The sequence below is a fragment of the Somniosus microcephalus genome, chromosome 15 (assembly GCF_052327205.1).
Source record: "Somniosus microcephalus isolate GS21.2 chromosome 15, FLI_Smic_1.0, whole genome shotgun sequence".
Classification (NCBI taxonomy): Eukaryota; Metazoa; Chordata; class Chondrichthyes; order Squaliformes; family Somniosidae; genus Somniosus; species Somniosus microcephalus.
The window spans coordinates 120,076,648-120,098,943 of NC_141001.1; the positions used below are offsets into that span (position 1 = coordinate 120,076,648).

General features: G+C 48.4%; 1 protein-coding gene across 3 annotated transcripts in view; it reads right to left on the minus strand.

The window, feature by feature from the left end:
• Nucleotides 1–22,296, minus strand: part of LOC147107187 (transcriptional enhancer factor TEF-1) — a 236,502-nt gene that overhangs the window by 16,267 nt on the left and 197,939 nt on the right. For all 3 annotated transcript variants that reach the window (XM_086008364.1, XM_086008362.1, XM_086008363.1), the window contains 6 exons: nucleotides 21,255–21,389; nucleotides 16,719–16,765; nucleotides 13,445–13,506; nucleotides 12,607–12,731; nucleotides 9,877–10,050; nucleotides 1,345–1,485 (listed from right to left, as the gene is read on the minus strand). In XM_086008364.1, coding sequence (XP_085864490.1) covers nucleotides 1,345–1,485; nucleotides 9,877–10,050; nucleotides 12,607–12,731; nucleotides 13,445–13,506; nucleotides 16,719–16,765; nucleotides 21,255–21,389 — 684 coding nt within the window. The remainder of the gene's footprint in view (nucleotides 1–1,344; nucleotides 1,486–9,876; nucleotides 10,051–12,606; nucleotides 12,732–13,444; nucleotides 13,507–16,718; nucleotides 16,766–21,254; nucleotides 21,390–22,296) is intronic.

Sequence of the window (22,296 nt, forward strand, 5' to 3'; positions counted from 1 at the left end):
GAATGGGCCATGCACCTCAAAAAAGAAATTCGAGGGGACATTGAACAGGAGCAGACCATTCACCCCCTCAAGCCTGTTCCATTGACTGGTTAATTCAACAATTAAGGTTTCTACCAGGTTATCAATCGTTAAGCTATTCTTTGAAGGTGACAGAAGAAGTTGAGAAGGCTGTTAAAAAAAGATTCTTGGCTTTATATATTGAGGAATAGAGTACAAAAGCAAGGAAGTTCTGCTAACCCTTTGTAAATCACTGGTCAGGCCACAGCTGGAGTATTGTGTCCAATTCTGGGCACCGCACTTCAGGAAGGATGTCAAGGCCTTGGAGAGGGCGGAGGAGATTTACCAGAATGGTACCAGGGATGAGGGTCTTCAGTTATGTGGAGAGACTGGACAAGCTGGGGTTGTTCTCCTCCTTAGAACAGAGAAGGCTAAGAGGAGATTTGATGGAGGTGTTCAAAATCATGAAGGGTTTTGATAGAGTCGTCGTCATACGTGTCTTCACACTGTTCCCTTTTGGGGAACTGTATGAAGCGGTGGAAGGATTTCTGGCCACGTTAACGCTCCTTCCGTGACCATCTACATACCAGCCATTAGGGTGGTTAGTCCTATGGCGGGAGGGTTTTACGGGGTCCCACAACCCATACGAGGGGGGGGGGGGGGGGGGGCCATCCACACCCACGGACGCAAGTATCCCGCTGGATGTCAACCCAGAATTTAGAGCCAGAGCTCCGACTCCACTTGCCGGGACTGTCTGGAGCGGGGTTCGAAACCCTACACCTTCTGGCCCAGCGGCGGGGATCCTACCGCTACGCCAAAGGCCCACTCCCTTTGATAGAGTAAATAAGGGGAAACTGTTGCAGGAGGGTTGATAACCAGAGGACACAGATTTAGGTAACTGGCAAAAGAATCAGAGGGGGCGATGAAGAGATTTTTTTTTAATTTTTTTTTTTATAAACGCAGCGAGTTGTTGTGATCTGGGATGCGCTGCCTGAAAGGGCGGTGGAAGCAGATTTAATAGTAACTTTCAAATTGGATAAATATTTTGAAGGGGGATAATTTGCAGGGTTATGGGGGAAAGAGCGGGGGGGGGGGGGGGGGGCAGTGGGACTAAGTGGAGGGCTCTTTCGAAGAGCTGGCACAGGCACGACGGGCCGAACGGCCTCCTGCCGTGCCGTGTCATTCTAGGGTTCGATGAATGTGTGCAAGGCTATCACACGGTGCTCAGGGTCCAAGTTTTCTAGAGCCACTCCTCATGGCAACACATTAACAAACCCTTGCCTGTGTCTTTCCAGGTGCAGCCTGGGATTTATTTGACCAAAGTTCTCTCACACCGAACAAACTCACCTCTACTTTTTCAACTACTTGTTTCCCAAAAGAGCAAACCTTGGTTGAGCAAGTGATTGTCATGTTTTCTGAGCTCTCGTATTGACTAGTGACGCCATAAAACGCTCCTGCGTCATCTTGAATATTGCAATTCAGGTCAGCCTATTGGTCGCATAAAAAGAGAGAATTAGAATCATAGAATCGTACAGAACAGAACCTATTTAACGGAGGTGAGGATATAGAATCACACAGCACAGGAGGCCGCCCTTCGGCCCATCATGCCTGTGCCGGCTCTCTGATAGAGCTCTCCCATTAGAGTCCCACTCCCCCCCTTCCCCTTGAGCCCTGCAAATGTTTTCCCATCAAGTTTATATTCAATTCCCTTCCGAAAGTTACTATTGAATCTGCTTCCGCCGCCCTCTCAGTCACAACACATAAAAACGCAAGTTTCAAACTAGAGAGAGTAAAAAAAAAAAAGCCCACTAAATTTCTGCAACATTTAAAGAAAAAGAACTTGCGTTCAGGATGTCCCCTACACGTGCTTCGCAGCCAACGAACAACTGAAGTCTAGCCGCTCTTAGGCAGGCTAACGGGGCAGCCCATCTGCGCACAGCAAGATCCCACAAACAGCAGTCAGATAGGTTACCGGTTAACCCGATCTCTGGTGATGCTGGATGTGAGATGTTACACAGGACACTGGGGAGAACACCGCCCCCCCACCCCACCCCGAACTCTTCTCCGAATAGTGCCATGGGATCTTTTACATTCAACTGAACAGGCAGACAGGGAACTGGGTTCAACAACTCATGTGAAAGACGGCACCGCCGATTCCCTCACTGCTACACTCAAGTGCCGGCCTGCATTAGGTGCTCAAGTCTCTGGAGTGGGACCTGAACCCACGACCTTCTGACTCCGAGACGAGCACCACCCTCATGCTGGTTTTAAGTTGCCGATTATTAGCAGGCGAATGCCTTTTGTGCTAATTTCTCCGTTATTATTTTAAATGGCTGATGCTTGCGCTAAAAGAGCGGCAGGAAGAATTCCTACGAGCAGCTTAAGTGTTGGGCCCACTATAATCAGATTTCTAGACCAGCAGCCTTGTGCAGGACAAAGATAAATAACATAGTGCTGTGTACTCACTGAATAAGGCCAAGAAAGTGATGCGCTCGACATCACCCCTTGACATTATATGGGGGCTCTTTGGCCTAGAAATTGGCTATTGCCCCGTTTGGGGCACCAGCCTCGCCCGGGCGCTAAAAGTAGCGCCCCGGAAGCAGTCGCGGCCGCCCGCCGGAAATTCAGTTGGAGCGCCCCAGAGGGAAGCGTGGCGCTACTGGAGGCGCCCCGCATCCCTCTTGGGGCGCTGCAACTGAATATCGCTGCGCAACGTGCCGTGGAATTCTCTACCACAGAAGGAGGCCAAGTCACTGAATATATTTAAGAAGGAGATAGATAGATTTCTAGACACAAAAGGCATCAAGGGGGTATGGGGAGAGAGCGGGAATATGGTATTGAGATAGAGGATCAGCCATGAGTACAGGAGTAAAGAAGTCTTACTCCAATTATATAGGGCCTTGGTGAGACCACACCTGGAGTACTGTGTACAATTTTGGTCTCCTTATCTAAGGAAGGATATACTTGCCATAGAGGGAGTGCAACGAAGGTTCATGAGATTGATTCCTGGGATGGTGGGACTGTCGTATGAGAAGAGATTGAGTAAGCTAGGCCTGTATTCTCTTGAATTCAGAAGAATGAGAGGGGATCTCATTGAAGCATACAAAATTATTACAGGGCTTGATAGGATGGATGCTGGGAGAATGTTTCCCTTGGCTGGGGAGTCTCGAACCAGGGGCCACAGCCTCAGGATAAAGGGTAGGAAATTCAGGACTGAGATGAGAAGAAATTTCTTCACACAGAGGGTGGTGAATCTTTGGAATTCTCTACCCCAGAGGGCTGTGGAGACTCAGTCATTGGGTATATTCAAAACAGAAGTCGATAGATTTCTGACTAGTAAAGGCATCAAGGGGTATGGCGATAGGGCCGGTGAATGGAGTTGAGGCAGAAGATCAGCCACGATCTCATTGAATGGCGGAGTAGGCTCGAAGGGCCGAATGGCCTACTCCTGCTCCTATTTGTCTATGTTTCTATGACCAAAACTGAGACGGAAACAGCAGGCAACAGCATTATTATCTAACCCTTTGTGTGAAGAAGCGTTTCCCAACTTCACTCCTGAATGGCCTGGCTCTGATTTTTGAGATTATGTCCCAAACTCTCCCACACCAGCAGAAAATGTTTCCCTCTATCCACCCCATCAATTCCTTTCGATGAAGTGGGGGTGGGAGGAGGCGGCTCGTGTGAACCGTAAACACCGACATTGACCACAGTTGGGCCGACTGGCCAATTTCTGTGCCGTAAATTCTATACAATGTGTAAAACAATTCAAGCTTAGACGTTTCGGTGCTGCACCGAGGGAGTGCTGCATTGTCAGAGGCATTAAACCGAGACTCCGGCTGCCTGTTCTTGGTAGTGGAGGTGGATGTAGAAGCTCTCTTGGTGGAGGCGAATTCAAGAGCAGGGAGTTCTCCTCGTGCCCTGGCCAACATTCATTCCTCAACCGTAGGAACAGGAGGAGGAGGAGGCCATTCAGCCTCTCGAGCCTGTTAGAGACATAGAAGATAGGAGCAGGAGTAGGCCATTCGGCCCCTCGAGCCTGCTCCGCCATTCAATGAGATCATGGCTGATCATCCAAACTCAGTACCCTGTCCCTGCTTTCTCCCCATACCCCTTGATCCCTTTAGCCTTAAGAAATATATTTAATGAATTGGCCTCTACTGCCTTCTGTGGTAGAGAATTCCACAGGTTCACCACTCTCTGGGTGAAGAAATTCCTCCTCATCTCTGTCCTAAATGGCTTACCCCTTATCCTTAGACTGTGACCCCTGGTTCTGGACTCCTCTGCCATCGGGAACATCCTTCCTGCATCTAGTCCTGTTAGAATTTTATAAGTTTCAATGAGATCCCCTCTCATTCTTCTAAATGCAGAGTTGTACGGCTGGAGGAGATTACAGAGATAGGGAGAGGAGAGGACATGGAGGGATTTGAAAACAGAAAATAGCCTCTTATCGTAAGGACTTTGCTTTAACGAGTTTCTCTAAATAGCGCTTTATTGACAACTTAACTAATTTCCCATATCAAACACTGACACACTGTAGAGATAGATACAGGAGGGTCGGCAACCGGGGGACACAGATTTAAGGTAACTGGCAAATGAACCAGAGGGAGTGATTAGGAGAATTTCTTTTACGCAACGAGTTGTTGTGATCTGGAATGCACTGCCTGAAAGGGCGGTGGAAGCAGATTCAATAGTAACTTTCAGAAGGGAATTGGATAAATACTTGAAAAGGAAAAAATTACAGGGCTATGGGGTAGGAGCAGGGGTGGTGGGGGGGTGGAGTGGGACTAATTGGAGAACTCTTTCAAAGAGCCGGCACAGGCACGATGGGCCGAATGGCCTCCTCCTGTGCTGCAAGATTCCATGATTGTCGACCACTGATCGTAACCTGGCGACGTGCTTTTTTTAAAATCATGTTGAAAAATGTTCTGCAGTTACAAACCTTTGAGGCAGTCATTGAAACAACAAATGGAAAAGTCGGTCGGTAGAGCCACAAGCTTCCCACATGGTCACCAGGCTCAAGTTCAATCCTCAGTCCTGCTTGCCATTTGAACTAGAGTTCATACATAAGCTCGAGTAACACCACCTCATCTTTCGATTCGGCACTTTACAGTCTTCTGGACTCAGCATCGAGTTCAACAATTTCAGACCATAACCTCGGCCTCTATTTTTCCAGATGGCAGCTGTTGATGATTCTGCCATTCCCATTTACACCTCCTCTAGACCCATCTTTACTTGTCCCATTTCCATCTCCTCTTGCCTCGCACCATCATGCCTTTTGTCATTTAATCTCTCCTGCCTTCCGCCCCATCACAGACCTTCCCCTTTGTTCTTTCCTCCTCTCCGTCCTTTCTCTGCCTCTGCACTTGCTTAGACTCCGTTACATCTCTAACCTTTGCCAGTTCTGACGAAGGGTCATCGACCTGAAACGTTAACTCTGTCTCTCTCTCCACGGATGCTGCCCGACCTGCTGAGTGTCGCCAGCATTTTCTGTTTTTAATCCCCCAGATGTCATGTTTTGTGAGTTCTTGGCCAGGCCACTAGATGGAGCCTGTTGCAGCCCGGAAGTAACCGAGAGAATCAAGGGCTCACAACAAGGCTTCGAAAAAAACAACTTCCTGCAAGGCCGCAAGTGAAAGATTTGTGATGTGGCTATGTCTAGGGGTTTCCAACCCTCCTGGATAGCCCTCGAAACTCCAGGAACTAAAGATTAATCTCCAGGACACTGCCACCAGCAAAAAAATCACAGGAGCATTAAAAAAAAAAGCTTTCTTTTCCCCATTTTCTTTAAAAGTTTTATAAGCTATAATACCTGTATTGGAGTTGGGAAAAATATCTGTTTATAGAAATCATGGAATGATACAGCACAGGAGGTGGTCATTCGGCCCATCGTGCCTATGCTGGCTCTTTGAAAGAGCTCTCCAATTAGTCCCACTTCCCCCCTGCTCGTTCCCCACAGCCCTGTGAATTTTTCCCCTTCAAGTATTTATCCAAATCTCTTCTGAAAGTTATTATTGAATCTCCTTCCACCGCCCTTTCAGGCAGCGCATTCCAGATCACAACTCGCTGTGTAAAAATAAATTCTCATCTCCCCCCTCTGGTTCTTTTGCCAATTATTTTAAATCTGTGTCCTCTGGTTACCGACCCTCCTGCCAGTGGAAACAGTTTCTCCTTATTTACTCTTTCAAAACCCTTCATGATTTTCAACATCTCAATTAAATCTCACCTTAACCATCTCTGCTCTAAGGAGACGGTCAACAACAACTTGTATTTATATAGCGCCTTTAACGTAGTAAAACGTCCCAAGGTGCCGCACAGGAGTATTTTAAGACAAAACAATGACACCGATCCACATAAGGGCAGATAACCAAAAGCTTGGTCAAAGAGGTAGGTTTTAAGGAGCGTCTTAACGGAGGAAAGAGAGGTAGCGAGGTGGACCGGTTTAGGGAGGGAATTCCAGAGCTTAGTACCGAGGCAACTGAAGGCACGGCCACCAATGGTGGAGCGATTATAATCAGGGATGCTCAAGAAGGCAGAATTAGAGGAGTGTAGATATCTTGGAGGGTTGTGGGCTGAAGGAGATTACAGAGATAGGGAGGGGCGAGGAGGTCATGGAGGGATTTGAAAACAAGGATGAGAATTTTGAAATCGAGGCGCTGCTTAACCCAGGGCCAATGTAGGTCAGCGAGCACAGGGGTGATGGGTGAACAGGACTTGGTGCGAGTTAGGACACGGGCAGCCAAGTTTACGTAGGGTAGGATGTGGGAGGCCGGCCAGGAGTGCGTTGGAATAGTCAAGTCTAGAGGTAACAAAGGCATGGATGAGGGTTTCAGCAGCAGATGAGCTGAGGCAGGGGGCGGAGACGGGCGATGTTACGGAGATGGAAATAGGCGGTCTTAGTTAACGGAAGGTCTATTTGCTTTCCAATTGGCCGTGGGGAGGCAGGGAGCTGCGAGGATGGACGTGCCGGGCGGCCAACGGCGGGAGCGGAGGCAGGAAGTCATATGATGAAGCCACCAGGAATCTGTCCAAACAGAGCAGGAGTGGTCTGTGGCTCAATCCGTATGGTCCCACTGGCTACAGGAAGAGGGGGACTGTAAGCACCGGTGGCGGGAAAATTAAAGTAAATATAAAAGAGGAAATTAACATCGAGCAGAGACAAATGCGGCGCGCATTGGGGAGGGGTTAGAATCGACTGACCGACCAGTGGACCTCACCCTCACAGTACACCACACTGGTTAATGGCAAACTTACCCGCGACTGTGAGCAGAAGTTCTTGTAATAATAAACTTAGTTAATGTTTTAGCGGTGTCAGAAGACTGACTCAGAAATCAACAGCCCTACCTTTCTGCAGAAAATGTTAGATGTTGTAGTGTGCGTCTGCATGTGTGTCGGTCTGTCTGTCTATATATTTTTTTTTCATTTAAGAACTTGTATATACTCAGATCGGGTAAAACACCGAATCGTTCGGTGACAAACTCTCGGAAAAGTCAGATTTGTATTTCTCCCGCATCTTTCACGACCACCGGATGTCCCAAAGCGCTTTACAGCCAATGAAATACTTCTTGAAGTGTAGTCACTGTTGTAATGTGGGAAACGCGGCAGCCAATTTGCGCACAGCAAGCTCCCACAAACAGCAATGTGATGATGACCAGATCATCTGTTTTTAGTGATGTTGATTGAGGGATAAATATTGGCCCCAGGACACCGGGGAGAACTCCCCCCTGCTCTTCTTCGAAATAATGGCCGTGGGATATTTTACGTCCACCTGAGAGAGCAGACGGGGCCTCGGTTTAACGTCTCATCTGAAAGTCGGCACCTCCGGCAGTGCGGCACTCCCTCAGTACTGCACTGGGAGTGTCAGCCTAGAATTTTATGCTCGAGTCACTGGAAAAGGACTTGAACCCACAACCTTCTGACTCGGGGTGAGGGTGCTACCCACTGAGTCAGGAGATAATGAAACCTCACCCAACGAGCCCATTGCCATTCCTTGTGACAGAGTTTCACCTATGCTGCGATGATAACGCCAGTAGGAACCAATATTAATGAGAAGGAGTATTCCACTGTGTCTAAAACAAGAGTCTAGCTGAGCAGTGTGGCAGTAAACTGGGGATGCAAGAATCATCTTGCATTTATATAGCGCACTTCACATCCTCAACACATCCCAACCACAGTTAATTTCACGAGTGCTGTGGGAACTTTTACATAGAATTTACGGCACAGGCTACTCGGCCCAACTGGTCTATGCCGGTGCTTATGCTCCACATGAGCCACCTCTCACATCTAGCCCTATCAGCATATCCTTCTATTCCTTTCTTCCTCATCATTGCCCTTTGTGTCCACCTGACAGAGCAGGCGTGGCCTTGGTTTCACGTCTCACCCGAAAGATAGCACCTCTGACAGTGTGGGGCTCCCTCAGTACTGACACTCTGACAGTGCGGCGCTCCCTCGGTACTGTCCCTCCGACAGTGCAGCGCTCCCTCAGTACTGCCCCTCCGACAGTGCAGCGCTCCCTCAGTACTGCCCCTCCGACAGTGCGGCGCTCCCTCAGTACTGCCCCTCCGACAGTGCGGCGCTCCCTCAGTACTGCCCCTCCGACAGTGCGGCGCTCCCTCAGTACTGCCCCTCCGACAGTGCGGCACTCCCTCGGTACTGCCCCTCCGACAGTGCAGCACTCCCTCGGTACTGCCCCTCCGACAGTGCAGCACTCCCTCAGTACTGCCCCTCCGACAGTGCAGCGCTCCCTCAGTACTGTCCCTCCGACAGTGCGGCACTCCCTCAGTACTGACCCTCCGACAGTGCGGCGCTCCCTCAGTACTGCCCCTCCGACAGTGCAGCACTCCCTCAGTACTGCCCCTCCGACAGTGCAGCGCTCCCTCAGTGCTGCCCCTCCGACAGTGCGGCACTCCCTCAGTACTGCCCCTCCGACAGTGCAGCACTCCCTCAGTACTGCCCCTCCGACAGTGCAGCGCTCCCTCTGTACTGCCCCTCCGACAGTGCGGCACTCCCTCGGTACTGCCCCTCCGACAGTGCAGCACTCCCTCAGTACTGCCCCTCCGACAGTGCAGCGCTCCCTCAGTACTGCCCCTCCGACAGTGCGGCGCTCCCTCAGTACTGCCCCTCCGACAGTGCAGCGCTCCCTCAGTACTGCCTCTCCGACAGTGCGGCACTCCCTCAGTACTGCCCCTCCGACAGTGCGGCACTCCCTCAGTACTGCCCCTCCGACAGTGCAGCACTCCCTCAGTACTGTCCCTCCGACAGTGCAGCACTCCCTCAGTACTGCCCCTCCGACAGTGCAGCGCTCCCTCAGTACTGCCCCTCCGACAGTGCGGCACTCCCTCGGTACTGCCCCTCCGACAGTGCAGCACTCCCTCAGTACTGCCCCTCCGACAGTGCAGCGCTCCCTCAGTACTGCCCCTCCGACAGTGCGGCACTCCCTCAGTACTGACCCTCCGACAGTGCGGCGCTCCCTCAGTACTGCCCCTCCGACAGTGCAGCGCTCCCTCAGTACTGCCCCTCCGACAGTGCAGCACTCCCTCAGTACTGACCCTCCGACAGTGCGGCGCTCCCTCAGTACTGCCCCTCCGACAGTGCAGCGCTCCCTCAGTACTGCCCCTCCGACAGTGCGGCGCTCCCTCAGTACTGCCCCTCCGACAGTGCGGCGCTCCCTCAGTACTGCCCCTCCGACAGTGCAGCACTCCCTCAATACCGTACTGGGAGCACCAGCCTAGATGTTTTGTGCTCGAGTCTCTGGAGCGGGACTTGAACCCACAACCTTCTGACTCGGAGGCAAGAGACAGAGTGCTGCCCACTGAGCCAAGGTAGACACTTGTTGAGAAAATGTGCAAAGAAACCATTGAAGAGGGAGGCTCACGCACTTACCCAGAATTTCACGAGGAAAAAAGCATTATGGGGTCCTTTCCCATACAGTTCTTTAAGGCCACCTTTCTTCTCTGGAAATTTATCGTAGATTTGGCGAATATCCACGGATTCAAGCAAAGGGTCACTGTAGGAATGATTGGTCTGTCCAATATGTACAAAGAGGTGCTTGTTGTACTATTGTAAAAAAAAGTTACAACATCATTGACAGGAATCGGTCAGTCAAGAAAGAAAGGCTTATGAAATAATAGTGAGCGGCCTACGGGTGGCGCTGTCCAGGGAGAGTATAAATACTCGGGCACGGGCCCGGCTTGCGCAGGACATTCTTAACAGGAACTAGTGAAGGACACAACTAGACCTCCATGTTGTAAAACAGTTGATTAAAGCTTTGTTTAACGCTTAGACCAAGTGCCTAGTAGTTTTCTTACGTCAATCATCACTTTTGAAGAACCAGACCCAACCCAAAACAATATAGTCTCTCAGACTCAAAGATAGCGGAGTGGCCATCAACGTTCTCGTTAATTTTTTTTTGGGGGGGGGGGTGGTGTGCACGGTCCCTTTAAGGGGCCTCGCGGCCCATTCAAAATACCGCGTATGTGCGGTTTTTCGCATTGAAAAGCCGGCTGCGCGGTCACGTGGCCTCTCAGCTTAAAGGGAACACTGGTGGCTATGCAATTCAGAGTTCCGGGCTAACAATCCGGGGAACGCGAGTTCAAATCCCACTGCGGCAGTTTGAACGCGAGGACTTACATGAATCAGTCGTTCATGAAAGAAAGACTTGTGAAATAATACTGAGTGGCCTACGGGTGGCGCTGTCCAGGGAGAGTATAAATACTCGGGCACGGGCCCAGCTTGCGCAGGACATTCTTAACAGGAACTAGTGAAGGACACAACGAGACCTCCATGTTGTAAAACAGTTGATTAAAGCTTTGTTTAATGCTTAGACCAAGTGCCTAGTAGTTTTCTTATATCAAGGACATAAAATTAAAAAAAAATTCTAGGAAATAAAATGCTGGTAGCAGCTTAAATAACCATGAAGCTGTTAGATTGTTGAAGTTCAGAAGAATGAGAGGTGATCTTATTGAAACATACAAGATTCTGAGGGGGGTTGACAGGGTAGATGCTGAGAGGTTGTTTCCCCCTGGCTGGAGTTCACTAGATTGATTCCTGGGATGAGAGGGTTGTCCTATGATGAGAGATTGTGTAGAATGGGCCGATACTCTCTGGAGTTTAGAAGAATGAGAGGTGATCTCATTGAAAGATTCTGAAGGGGAGTTGGACAGGGTAGAAAGGATGTTTCCCCTCGTGGGGGAATCTAGAGCGAGGGGACATAGTCTCAGAATAAGGGGTCGCCCATTTAAGACGGAGATGGAGGAGAAATTTCTTCTCTCAAGAGGGTCGTGAATCTTTGCCCCAGAGAGCTGTGGAAGCTGAGTCATTGAATATATTCAAGGCTGAGATAGACAGATTTTGGAGCAACAGGGGAGTCGAGGGTTATGGGGAGCAGACAGGAAGGTGGAGTCGAGGCCAAAATCGGATCAGCTATGATCTCATTGAATGGCGGAGCAGGCTCGAGGGGCCGAATGGCCTACTCCTGCTCTTATTTCTTATGTTCTTATGATTCTCTCCTGTCCTTTAGGGAAGGAAACCTGCCGTCCTTGCCCAGTCTGGGTCTTATATGTGACTCCAGTCCCACACCCACCTGGTTGGCTCTTCATTGCCCTCTGAAGTGGCCGAGGCAAGTTACTTAAGGCAACTTAAAGATGGGAAATAAATGCCAGCACTTGCCAGTGATTCTCAAACCCGAGAACAAATAATTTAAGAAAAACCAGGGGCTAACATTCTTTCATGACACTTCATTCTATTGCTGATCAGAGTGTCCGACTTATTATTTGAAGAAAGTATTTAAGCTCAAGTTAGGCTTGAGAGAAATGGTAGAAATTGCAGTCAGTGATGTTATTGCCCCAATATTTAACACAGTGCAGTCAAATTCCCCTCCCAGCTCTTCCAATGGAGACAGTAAACCATTGAAAAGCAACTCCTCTGCTGAAGAGTGCAGGGGTGGGGTGGGGTGGGGTGGGGGTGGAATTTGGTACAAGCTCATTAAGGCTCCTACAAAGAACATCCCTATCCTTTAAAACCGGCATTTGCGTGTGTAGAAAAATTGATGGAATCTTTCATGGTCTTTTTGAAGATGTCTAGGTCACAACGCTTAAGATGCCGAGGTCGCAACGCTCAAGATGTCTAGGTCGCAACGCTTAAGATGTACAGGTCGCAATGCTTAAGATGTCGAGGTCGCAATGCTTAAGACGTCCATGTCACAATGCGTAAGATGTCCATGTCACAATGCTTAAGATGTCCATGTCGCAATGCTTAAGATGCCGAGGTCGCAATGCTTAAGATGCCGAGGTCGCAATGCTTAAGATGTCGAGGTCGCAATGCTTAAGATGTCAAGGTCGCAATGCTTAAGATGTCCATGTCGCAATGCTTAAGAGGTTGAGGTCGCAATGCTTAAGATGTCGAGGTCGCAACGCTTAAGATGTCGAGGTCGCAATGCTTAAGATGTCGAGGTCGCAATGCTTAAGATGTCGAGGTCGCAATGCTTAAGATGTCGAGGTCGCAATGCTCACTCTTCGTAAACAAGATCAAAGGAAGGCCAAATTGTGAAGCGTAAGTGGTCACATTTTATACAAAGCAAAGCTAACACACTCAAATGGTCTGTGCGAGACTTACCGAGTCTGGGTCTCTCTGCTGCTCGAGAAAGGCCGAGAACTCCACGAGCCTAAGTTTCGACGTCCCAATGGACCGACCTTGCCATGCAGGGACCGAGGGGGTTGGGGGAACTGTGGACTCGTAACCTGCACACCACAAATAGAACAAGGATCTGACCTCAGATACAAACAACCACAGAATAAGAACATAGAATAATACAGCACAGGAGGAGGACATTCGGCCCATCGCGCTTGTGCCAGCTCTCTGAAAGAGCGATCTCTTGATTGCTCTCCGAGGTGGCCACACAGTTGCATCAAACCCCATCAAAGAATCCACACGGACTGCCTTGGATTAATAAGGCGGCAGCCAAACACCACTTTCTCGAGGAAACTAAAATATTGGATAATTCAAAAACAATTTAGGGCAAAAGATAACTTTGAATTATCAGTTGACTGCTGCGCTTTTTAAAACAAGAATTATCTCGGGGCAGGTCACAAATAGGCGCAAGGAAAATGGTCAGGAGGGGCGAGTGAAAACCCAGTCAAACATATAGGTTTTTAAGAGGGGTAGAGGGAGAGAGGAGGGGGAGGGTGGAGAGGAGTGGGAGGGTAGAGATGAGGGGGAGGGGAGGGAAGAGGGGTAGGGAGAGAGGGGGGCGAGGCGAGGTGGGGGGGCGAGGCGGGACTGGAGGTGGGAGAGGCAGGGGGAGAGGGGGGGCTGAGGCGGGAGAGGGGGGCTGAGAGAAAGAGGGAAGAGAGGGGGGAGGAGGAAAGAAAAGAGGGAGAGAGAGAGAGCGCGAGTGAGACAGAGAGAGAGCGAGCGAGCGAGAGAGAGAGGAGGGAGAGAGAGCGTTTCTTACCTGAAATTGGCGTTGGGACTGCTGGTTGAACTGTGTAGGCCTGTTGAGCAAAGGGCTTGACACTGCAGGGAGATAAAGCGTGCGTTATTGTAGGTTACGTATCACAATAAACATCAATCTTTCGACAACAAATAATCCCCACGTTTCTCACTGTATAGCAAGATAGCAAACAATCATCAACCTTTATAGATTCAGCAGGATCTATCCCATGGTCCAAACTAATCTAATGTGGGCCATGCCCAGCCCCAAACCCTGGCGATGTGGCGCAGACAACACAGCCACAATTACACTGATATTTCATCCTTGCTAGATTGACCTGTTTGAATTTTATGGGCCGGGAGGTTTGGGAAAGGCTGTCCTTAGCACTGTTGCCTCATAGGTGGATCAATCAATCAAAGCACTAATTTGCGCACAGCAAGCTCCCACAAACAGCAATGTGATAATCACCAGATAATCTGCTGGTTGGGGAATAAATATTGGTCCAGAACACCGGGGAGAAATCTCCTGCTCGTCTTCGAAATAGTGGCCGTGGGATCGTTTACGTCAACCCGAGAGAGCCTTGGTTTAACGTCTCATCCGAAAGACGGCACCTCCGACAGAGCGGCACTCCCTCAGTACCGCACTGGGAGTGTCGGCCTGGATTTTGTGCTCAAGTCTCTGGAGTGGGGCTTGAACCCACGACCTTCTGACTCAGAGATGAGAGATGAGAGCACTACCCACTGAGACACGGCTGACACCTACAAACTCCCATGTCATGTTTGGTGATTTTAAAATATATTAATGTTGATCGTCCAAATATACACATTCAACATTATTTTACGCAGCAAGTTGTTATAATCTGGAACGCGCTGCCTGAAAGGGCGGTGGAAGCAGATTCAATAGTAACTTTCAAAAGGGAATTGGATAAATACTTGAAAAGGAAACATTTGCAGGGCTGTGGGGAAAGAGCAGGGGGGAGTGGGACTAATTGGAGAGCTCTTTCAAAGAGCCGGCACAGGCACGATGGGCCGAATGGCCTCCTCCTGCGCTGTCTGATTCTAGGAACACAACAACAGAGCTAAGAGTGCCCATTTTCTGAGAGCTCGGCAGGAAACCAGTTTTCAAATTTAGTAAAAATTCCAAAAAATAAGGTCTTGAGGCAACCTGGAACATTTTACGGGAATGCAGAGCTCACACTTATTTGCAAAAAAAAAATCCAAACCCAGCATCTGGGAAGGGAGAGATCCTGGTGACATTAGGTGACGATTACGGCACTTTTCTTTTTAAATGAGGGGATTCGGTTGCTAGTTCTCAGTGACTGGACAAACCATGAAATGACATTGAAGGATATACTTGCCTTGGAGGCGGTGCAACGAAGGTTCACTAGATTGATTCCGGGGATGAGAGGGTTGTCCTATGATGAGAGATTGAGTAGAATGGGCCGATACTCTCTGGAGTTTAGAAGAATGAGAGGTGATCTCATTGAAACATAAGATTCTGGGGGGGATTGACAGGGTAGATGCCGAGTGGTTGTTTCCCCTGGCTGGAGTGTCTAGAACCAGGGGTCACAGTCTCAGGATAAGGGGTCGGCCATTTAAGACTGAGATGAGGAAGAATTTCTTCACTCAGAGGGTGGTGAATCTTTGGAATTCTCTACCCCAAATGGCTGTGGATGCTGAGTTGTTGAGTATATTCAAGGCTGAGATCGATAGATTTTTGGACTCCAGGGGAATCGAGGGATATTGGGATCGGGCGGGAAAGTGGAGTTGAGGTCTCTACTCATTGGAGTTCAGAAGAATGAGAGGCGATCTTATTGAAACATATAAGATTGTGAAGGGGCTTGATTGGGTGGATGCGGTGACGATGTTCCCAATGATGGGTGAAACTAGAACTAGGGGACATAATCTTAGAATAAGGGGCTGCTCTTTCAAAACTGAGATGAAGAGAAACTTCCTTCACTCAGAGGATGGTAGGTTTGTGGAATTTGCTGCCCCAGAAAGCTGTGGAAGCTACATCATTAAATAAATTTAAAACAGAAATAGACAGTTTCCTAGAAGTAATGGGAATTAAGGGTTACGGGGAGCAGGCAGGAAATTGGACATGAGTCTAGGTTCGGAATGGTCATGGCCCTGTGGGTAGTGGAGCGGGCCCAGGGGCCGTGTAGCCTGGTTCTGCTCCTACTTCTTGTGTTCTAATTCTGTGTTAGATTTCAGGAGATGGTTCTATTCCTGTTCCTGGCTGGGGTGGAGATCACCTTTTAGAGAAGGTAAGTACTGTAGAAAATATAGGGACAGAGTGATCTCCTGGACGAGTTTCGATCGCCTAGATGGGTCGGAGAGGAATTTCCCAGATTTTTTCTCCCAAATTGGCCATTGGGTTTTTTATCTGGTTTTTCGCCTCTCCCGGGAGATCACATGGGTTCAGGTGGGATGGAGAGTGAAAGTAGATTTGAGGTTAGGATCAGATCAGCCACGATCTTATTGAATGGTGGAGCAGGCTCGAGGGGCCGATTGGCCTACTCCTGCTCCTATTTCAACCATCCTGCACAGGGGAAATGGAACCGGGGGGTGGGGGAATAGTTGGGGATAGTTTGGATTCACTCACAACAACAACTTATATATTTATATAGCACCTTTGACGCAATACAACATCCCAAGGTGCTTCACAGGAGAGTTATCAAAAAAAAAATACAAGATTTGACAGCGAGCCACATAAGATGTTAGGACAGGTGATCAAAAGCTCGGTCAGAGGGGTAGGTTTTAAAGAGAGACAGGCGGAGAGGTTTAGGGAGGGAATTAGAGAGCTCAGGGCCCAGGCAGCTGAAGGCACGGCCGCCAATGATGGAGCGATTAAAATCGGAGATGTTCAAAAGTCCAGAACAGGCGGAGCGCAGATATCTCAGGGGTTATCGAGCTGCCGGAGATTAGAGAGATCGGGAGGGGCGAGGCCATGGAGGGATTTGAAAACAAGGATGAGAATTTTAAAAATCGAGACGCTGCCAGTGTAGGTCAGCGAGCACAGGGGGTGATGGGCGAACGGGACTTGGTGCGAGTTAGGACACGGGGCAGCAGAGTTTTGGATGACCTCGCGTTTACGCAGGGTAGAATGTGGGAGGCCGGCCAGGAGTGCGTTGGAATAGTCAAGTCAAGAGGTAACAAAGGATCGGATGAGGGTTTCAGCAGCGGTTAAGGTGAGGTAAAGGCGGAGACGGGCGAGGTTACGAAGGTGGAAATGGGCTGTCTTCATGATAGAACAGCTCAAATAAAACCGTTAGGATTTTGCTTGCTTTACTTACTCTTGTGATGATCCTGGCTGTCCTGTTGGTATCACACCATGCCAGAACTGGGAGAAAAACAATAAACTTGTTAAAGAAGCAAATAGCGCCAACAAGAGAACGGTATTACAACAGATCAAGTGGTGAAATAAATCACAGAACATCAACAGGGTCACATGCCAACAGAGAATCGGCAAGTCTTCCAGGTGCGGCTTTCACAGAATCACAGAAACCTACAGCGCAGGAGGCGGCCGTTCGGCCCATCGCGCCTGTGCCGGCTCTTTGAGAGAGCAGTCAAAGGCTTGGAGAGAGTGCAGGCCAGATAGTTTACCTAACTTTAGGCAAGTTTGTAAGTTTTAAAATGGTTCAGAACATCATTTCAAAGCACTGACGTAACCAGCCACATCAGAGACCCATCGGTCTGCCTGCACTCGAGCCGTCGACACACCTGCGCGCAAACTTGCTCAAGACAATTGCCGCTCCTGGCAGGAAGCTCGAAGGAACCTTTCTGGTTCTTAAGGATTGTACCGAGGAACTCTCAGTTTCTCGCGCCCTCCAAGCGAAGAATCTCTCTCCTCCCCTCTCCTGCAAATCGCTTTCACTCCCATCCCTCACTTCCATCTCTCTCTCTACTCTTGCACTCATCTTACTTTCTCTCCTCTTACATTTCATTTTCCCTGTTTATCCTCTGTGGCTCTAACAGTTTTCTTCCCCCCCCCCCCCCCCCATCCTTTCGACACCATTGGAACTGCTACATGGGGCAAATTCAGGGGGGAGCAATGAGAAATGAGAAAACAATAGAGCAGGATAGAGATGGGGGAAATAATAACCAGAGTGTGACAGGAAGCGACAGGATGTTTAAAAATAAGAGTGCAACAGAAAACGGGGCCAAAACAAGGAGGAATGGTAAAAAGACAAAGTTAAAAGCTCTATATCTGAATGCACGCAGCATTCGTAACAAGATAGATGAGTTGACGGCACAAATAGATACAAATGGGTATGATCTGATCGCCATTACAGAGACGCGGTTGCAAGGTGACCAAGGCTGGGAACTGAATATTCCAGGGTATTTGACAATTCGGAAGGATAGACAGAAAGGAAAGGGAGGTGGGGTGGCTTTGTTGGTAAAGGATGGGATCAGTGCAGTGGTGAGAAGTGATATTGGCTCAGAGGATCAAGATGTAGAATCGGTTTGGGTGGAGATAAAAAATAATAAAGGGAAAAAGTCTCTGGTGGGCGTAGTCTACAGGACCCCGAACAGTAGCAATGCTGTTGGACAGTGTATAGATCAACAAATAATAGAGGCCTGTAAAAAGGGTACGGTAATAATCATGGGTGATTTTAATCTCCATATTGATTGGACAAATCAAATTGGCCATGGTCGCTTGGAGGAGAAGTTCATAGAGTGCATCCGGGATGTTTTCCTCGAACAGTATGTAATGGAACCAACCAGGGAGCAGGCTATCTTGGATCTGGTACTGTGTAATGAGACAGAATTAATAAATGATGATCTCATAGTAAAGGATCCTCTAGGAAAGAGTGATCATAGCATGGTTGAATTTCAAATTCAGTTGGAGGGTGAGAAAGTTGTATCTCAAACCAGTGTCCTGATCTTAAACAAAGGCAATTACAATGGCATGAGGGCAGAACTGGCTAAAGTGGACTGGAAAAATAAATTAAAGGGTAAGACAGTTGAAATGCAGTGGAGGACATTTAAGGAGATATTTCATAACTCTCAACAAAAATATATTCCAGTGAGAAAGAAAGATTTTAAGAGAAGTGAGCACCATCCATGGCTAACTAAGAAAGTAAAGGATGGTATCAAATTGAAAACGAAGGCATACAATGTTACCAAGATTGGTGGGAGACCAGAGGATTGAGAATTTTTTTAAACCAGCAAAGGATGACTAAAAAAAGAGATGAATTATGAGAGCAAGCTGGCAAGAAACATTAAAACAGATAGTAAGAGCTTCTACAGATATAAAGGAAGAGGGTAACTAAAGTAAACGTTGGTCCTTTAGAGGATGAGACTGGGGAATTAATAATGGGGAATGGGGAAATGGCAGAGACTCTGAACAAATATTTTGTAACTGTCTTCACAGTAGAAGACACTAACAACATCCCAATAATGGATAATCAAGGGGCCACAGGGAGGGGGGAACTAAAGACAATCACTGTCACTGAGGAAATAGTACTTGGTAAAATAATGGGACTAAAACATGGCAAGTTCTCTGGACCAGATGGCCTGCATGCCAGGGTCTTAAAAGAAGTGGCTGCAGTGATAGTGGATGCATTGGTTGCAATATACCAAAATTCCCTGGACTCTGGAGAGGTCCCAGCGGATTGGAAAACTGCAAATGTAACACCCCTATTTAAGAAAGGAGGAAGACAGAAAGCAGGAAACTATAGACCAGTTAGCCTAACATCTGTCATTGGGAAAATGTTGGAGTCCTTCATTAAGGAAGCAGTAGCAGGGCATTTGGAAAATCATAATGCAGTCAAGCAGAGATAAGCATGGTTTTATGAAAGGGAAATCATGTTTAACAAACTTGCTGGAGTTCTTTGAGGAGGTAACGAGCAGGGTGGACAAAGGTGAACCAGTGGATGTGGTGTATTTGAATTTCCAGAAGGCATTCGATAAGGTCCCACATAAAAGGTTACTGCATAAGATAAGAGCTCACGGAGTTGGGGGTAATATATTAGCATGGATAGAGAATTGGCTAACTAACAGAAAGTAGAGAGTCGGGATAAATGGGTCATTTTCCGGTTGGCAAACTGTAACTAGTGGGGTGCCACAGGGATCGGTGCTGGGGCCTCAACTATTTACAATCTACATTAATGACTTGGATGAAAGGACCGAGTGTAATGTAGCCAAGTTTGTGGATGATACAAAGATGGGTGGGAAGCAAGTTGTGCAGAGGACTCAAAGAACATGAAAAGGGATATAGACAGGCTAAGTGAGTGGGCAAACATTTGGCAGATGGAGTATAATGTGGGAAAGTGTGAGGTTATCCACTTTGGCAGGAAAAAAAAGCAAATTATTTAAATGGAGATTACAAAATGCTGCAGTACAGAGGGACCTGGGGGTCCTTGTGCATGAAACACAAAAAGTTAGCATGCAGGTACAGCAAGTAATCAAAAAGGCAAATGGAATGTTGGCCTTTATTTCAAAGGGGTTGGAGTAATAAAAGCAGGGAAGTCCTGCTACAACTGTACAGGGTATTGGTGAGACCACACCTGGAGTACTGCGTACAGTTTTGGTCTCCTTATTTAAGGAAGGATATACTTGCAGTGGAGGCAGTTCAGAGACGGTTCACTAGGTTAATTCCAGAGATGAGGGGGTTGACTTATGTGGAAAGGTTGAGAAGGCTGGGCCTATACCCATTGGAATTTAGAAGAATGAGGGGTGGTCTTATTGAAACATAAGATACTGAGGGGGCTCGACAGGGTAGATGCAGAGAGGATGTTTCCCCTTGTGGGGAAATCTAGAACTTGGGGGCACAGTCTCAGAATAAAGGGTCGCCCTTTTAAAACCGAGATGAGGAGGAATTTCTTCTCTCAGAGGGTCGTAAATCTGTGGAATTCTCTGCCCCAGAGAGCTGTGGAGGCTGGGTCATTAAATACATTTAAGGCGGAGATAGACAGATTTTTGCAAGATAAGGGAGTGAAGGGTTATGGGGAGCGGGCGGGGAAGTGGCTTTGAGCCCAAGATCAGCCATGATCTTATTGAATGGCGGAGCAGGCTCGAGGGGCCAAGTGGCCTATTCCTGCTCTTATTTCTTATGTTCTTAGCAGAGGCACGGGGAGGGGGGTGGGGTGGTATAGAGAGCCATACAAAGGGAGTCAGAGAGAGAAAGAGGCAGAGAAGTGAACTTATTTCCAATAGGAACAGGAGGAGGCCATTCGGCCCCTCGAGCCTGTTCCACCATTCAATCACATCGTGGCTGATCTGTACCTCAACTCCACTTACCCGCCTTTGCTCCGTATCCCACGATACCCTTACCCAACAATAATCTATCGATCCATAGCCTTTTGAGAGAGTTGGGGGGGGGGGGGGGGGGGGGGAAAAGAGAGTCCCAGATTTCCACGGTGAAAAAATGTTTCCCGATTTCACTCCTGAACGACCTAAGCTCTAATTTTAAGATTGCACCCTCTTGTTTTTTGGACTCTAGGGGGAAATCAAGAGATATGGGGATCGGGCGGGAAAGCAGAGTTGAGGTTGGCGAGCAGCCATGATCTTATTGAATGGCGGAGCAGGCTCGAGGGGCTGAATGGCTGACTCCTGCTCCTAATTCTTATGTTGTGGACTTCCCCCACCAAAGGAAATAGTTCCCCCTTTATCTACTCCATCAAACACCTCGATTAGATCACCCCTCAACCTCAAGGGAACACAACAACTTTACATAGCGCCTTTAAGAAGCCGATTTCACCCAACCTGCCCTTGTAATTTAACCCTTTAAGACCCCCGCCCACTCCGCCGCCTCTCCCGATGACGAGCAACACTGTGTGGCAGACACAATTCGAGGCAACGCCTCGCTTCAAAACTGCGTCCCTTACCCCGGGTGCCGTTTGAAAGGATGGGCGCGGGATGCCCGGTAGTCCCAGCTTGTGTTGGATGGTCGTGGCCGACACGATCTGCGCAGAAGACATTGCCGCCATGCTCTGTAGTGCCTTGTCCTTCACCGCCTGATCCTTGAACACAATACAACACACGCTTAACATCGGCTTCCAACACCAAGGGACGCGCTGCTCCCCTGCATCTAGAGCTGCATGCTTCACCCCTTGGCCCAATAGCAAGCAATAATTTCCAAAAATATGTACTATTCTAAAAAATGAGAAAAAATATTAAATCTGGCCTTGAATGCTAATTCATTCGCATGAACTTAATTGCCCGTCTGAAGTTCCCGCCTCCTCCTCCCCGTCTTGCACTCTGTCCATCTGTCTCTCTTGTGCACTATGCAGAGTTCACAGAATCTTACAGCACAGGAGGAGGCCATTCAGCCCACCGTGCCTGTGCCGGCTCTCTGAAAGAGCTCTCCAATTAGTTTCACTCCCCCCCCGCTCTTTCCCCATAACTCTACAAATGTTTTCCCTCCAAGTATTTATCCAATTCCCTTCTGAAAGTTATTACTGAATCTGCTTCCACCGCCCTTTCAGGCAGCGCGTTCCAGATCACAACAACTCGCCGCGTAAAAAAATTCTCATCTCCCTCTGGTTCTTTTGCCGATTCCCTTAAATCTGTGTCCTCTGGTTACCGACCCTCCTGCCAGTGGAAACAGTTCCTCCCCGTCTACTCTCATCAGAACCCCTCAAGTAATTAAGAAGCTAAGTGTTTGTGTTAATACAACTATTGTGTCAGTAGGAGAGCATTTTGGTGACAGTGACCATAATTCGGTGAGATTTAAGGTAGTCATGCAAAAGGACAAAGATGGACCGGAAATAAAGGGGGAAGGCCAATTTTAATATGATAAGGCAGGATCTGGGCAAAGTGGACTGGGATCAGCTACTTGTAGGAAAATCCACATCAGAACAGTGGGAGTCTTTCAGAAAGGAAACAGAGAGAGTACAACGCCAACATGTTCCCGTAAAGGTCAAGGGT